Genomic DNA, 2,741 nt, shown 5'->3' with positions numbered 1-2,741 from the left:
AGTGGCTGGGCATAACTGCCACCTCACAAACAGTACATAAGTCAGATGAAATGCATCCTTACTGCAATCTTTAGTCAAATTAGTATATACCACAGCATCTAGCACTGATTACATTTACAAAAATACTATATAGGGGATTTTTAAAACCTCTGAAGTAATGTCACAGAACATGGTGGAAGATGACAAAAAAACCCACCTTGCTTTTTCAATCTGGAAGAGCTGGGCTGCCAAAGCTATTTGTGAGGCTGACAATGATTCACTTGATTGCTTATACTTCTTTTTCTAACCAATGAAGAGGCAGGAAATGTTTCTTTCATCTGGTTTTAATGTTATGATCAAGAATGGCTGAACAACACAGTTATTTAAGTCAACCGAATTACATAGATTCAGTTAATGGCTGCCAAACAAGTGTGCGCTCCAGTGGCCCACCCGAAGCAGTGTTACCTGATGGGCGAGACAGATCTCAAGGTTAGATGCAATACATGTAAAAATAGAAAGTTTAAAAACCAAATCTCATCACAGACATTTCCATAGCCATCTCCTTTGTGAAATAAATAAGGCAGCAGACAACTTTTACTTTGCAGTGGCAGATTTGAGGTATGCTATTAAGTCTTGTCTCTCAGACTTCTTCTTAATACCGGCAAAAATCATCTTTGTTCCTGGGATATACTTCTTTGGGTTTTCCAAATACTCCATCAGAGTATCCTCACCCCAGGTGATGCCTATAGAGAAGAAAAACAAGTTCATTCACAATATCAAACATTTATATTCCTGTGCTACATATTGTTCCACTTTTTGGCAGATTTTTACTTTTAGAACACTGTGAGCTGGATATTTTTGTCCCTAGTAACCGAGAAGAGCAGCTTCAAGTTTACCTTTGTTCTTATTAGCATCCGTGTAAGAGAAGCCCTCAGCCTGGCCAGTCTTGCGTCCAAACAGGCCATTCAGGTTGGGACCAGTCTTGTGCTTGCCCCCCTTTTCAACTGTATGGCATTGGGAACACTTCTGGACAAATATCTTCTTGCCCTTCTCAACATCTCCCATTTTCAGTGCTGGAAGAAGAACACACAGAGGTCAGTACTGCAATGTCAAGGTCATCTAGGCAATAGAAACCTTAAAGCTCTCCTGTCACTTTACACAGCTTCTCAGCCTAGTAATTCTCTAGCACGCTTTCCTTCCACAAGTTATAGCTCCTGGGCTTGAAGATCAGCATAGAATCATTAGGATAACTTAAAAGGTATCGAGGTGATGAAAATGCTTGAAGAACAAAAGAGCCTTCCCTGAGCCAAAGTAATTACCCTGCAGCACTTAAACAGTATAGCGATAATTTCTGAAGAATAAATTGAACAGAGCTTCCCTATACAGCCTGTATAGCAGGAACTATTTTTTCAGTCCTTAATAACCTTGTGCAATGGGACAAGGGAATTAGCATGTGTTCCATTTCAGGTAGCAAAGTACACCAGCAAACCACCTTGAAACCTGGAGCGGCTGGCACCAAGCTGGCCCGCTGCTCCTGCCACAAGCCGGGACGCCTCCCGAGCCGCTGCCAGCAGCAGCGCTGTTAGTACGTGGTGCGGCGAGCGCAGCCAAGGGCAGCCACACTTCCCAGCTCCAGCTGTACCTGCGCGGGGGCTGACCTTGAGGCGAGGAGCTGCAGGCTTCCCGCCGTGCGGGGCACGCTCCGAGCACGCGGCGCGACACCGGCGCGACCCTAGGACGACCCCCAGCGACGGCTCACCCAGCAAGGGCGGGTGGGCCAGGCCGCATCGCCTTCAGTTTCCAGTGGCTGCGGGCAGGACCCACACAAGTTGGATGGCCCCCCGCCCCAACTTCTTTGGGACACAGCTGTCGAGATGGAGACACTAGGCCCCACGGTGACCTTCCGCCGCACCCGAGAAAACCTCCTTAGGCCGCGGCCCCGGACTCCCCCACCGTGTCCACTGGAGCCGGCAATCGCGTTCTCAGGACAGATGCATCTCCGATCGCCCTCACCTATTCCTCTTTGGCTGCCTCACCACCGCCCTCCAGTCTAACGGTCCCCCTGGGCCACAGCAACAGGCCGGATCCGAGTAAGGCCAGGTCACATGAGGCCCAGGTCAAAGCGGGACCGCGAACCCGGATACCCCACCGGCTGCTGCCCTCACCTGCCTGTCCAGCTGCCCTGCTGACGCTTCACCCACAACGGTGACCACAACACGGGTACACCCTGCACCGCCCGGCGTCTGAGCCCAAGGACACGCCGCACTCCGCCCTATGTAAGCCGGTGTTGCCGCAACCAAGCTATGCCGGCACTTGGCCTGCCCATCCGGTCGAGACAACCAATCAAGTGTCGCATGTAGGCTTCTCATTGGTTACCGAGCCTATCAGCCAAGGCAGTGGCAGCTAGCAGGGTAGGTTGCGACTGGCGGGACCCGGGGCTCCCTCCTCCTTCCCGCGGAATGGCGTCAGACGTAACGCCGGTATGAAAAAAACCTGCGGGGCCGGGGGGTAAGGGGCAGGGTTCCAAGCTCATGCGCAGAGCGGAAGCAAGAAGAATGGTCGCGCGGGTGTTGGCGGGGCGTGTGCTGTGACGTACCGGCAGCACCCCCACCCCACCCCCCACCGCGCTCCGCAGCGGTTTTCGGCTTCTTGCGGGGAGAGGGAAGGGGAGAGGACAGGTCTGTTCTCCGCTGCCTGCGTGGTTGAGCTTCAGATACTTCTTTAAGGGAGTATGAAGAACGAAGAGACTGAAGTGTGGCAGT

General features: G+C 51.8%; 1 protein-coding gene across 2 annotated transcripts; it reads right to left on the bottom strand.

Moving 5' to 3' along the window:
* Nucleotides 1–305: 305 nt before the first annotated feature.
* Nucleotides 306–2,294, bottom strand: CYCS (cytochrome c, somatic). Of its 2 annotated transcripts, none has more exons than XM_068152404.1 (3): nt 2,145–2,294; nt 876–1,052; nt 306–722 (listed from the first exon to the last, which is right to left on the bottom strand). In XM_068152404.1, exons 2-3 carry the CDS (start codon nt 1,042–1,044, stop codon nt 574–576), a joined length of 318 nt encoding a protein of 105 aa, XP_068008505.1. In that variant the 5' UTR covers nt 1,045–1,052; nt 2,145–2,294; the 3' UTR covers nt 306–573. The 2 variants fall into 2 exon arrangements, with proteins under 2 accessions (XP_068008505.1, XP_068008506.1); XM_068152405.1 differs by lacking the exon at nt 2,145–2,294 and adding an exon at nt 1,993–2,015.
* Nucleotides 2,295–2,741: the final 447 nt, after the last annotated feature.

This window comes from Melanerpes formicivorus, unplaced genomic scaffold, assembly GCF_026170545.1.
Source record: "Melanerpes formicivorus ecotype bairdi unplaced genomic scaffold, bMelFor1.0.p_v2 SCAF_23, whole genome shotgun sequence".
Taxonomy (NCBI): Eukaryota; Metazoa; Chordata; class Aves; order Piciformes; family Picidae; genus Melanerpes; species Melanerpes formicivorus.
Note: the sequence above shows the minus strand (reverse complement) of the source record. Positions and strands in the feature narration are given on the sequence as shown.

Excerpts from the sequence above, each read along its gene's own strand:
- CYCS (XM_068152404.1), bottom strand. The coding sequence starts at position 1,044 with ATGGGAGATGTTGAGAAGGGCAAGAAGATATTTGTCCAGAAGTGTTCC. Across the intron at positions 723-875 it reads GGATGCTAATAAGAACAAAG|GCATCACCTGGGGTGAGGAT; the intron begins GTAAACTTGAAG and ends TCTTCTCTATAG.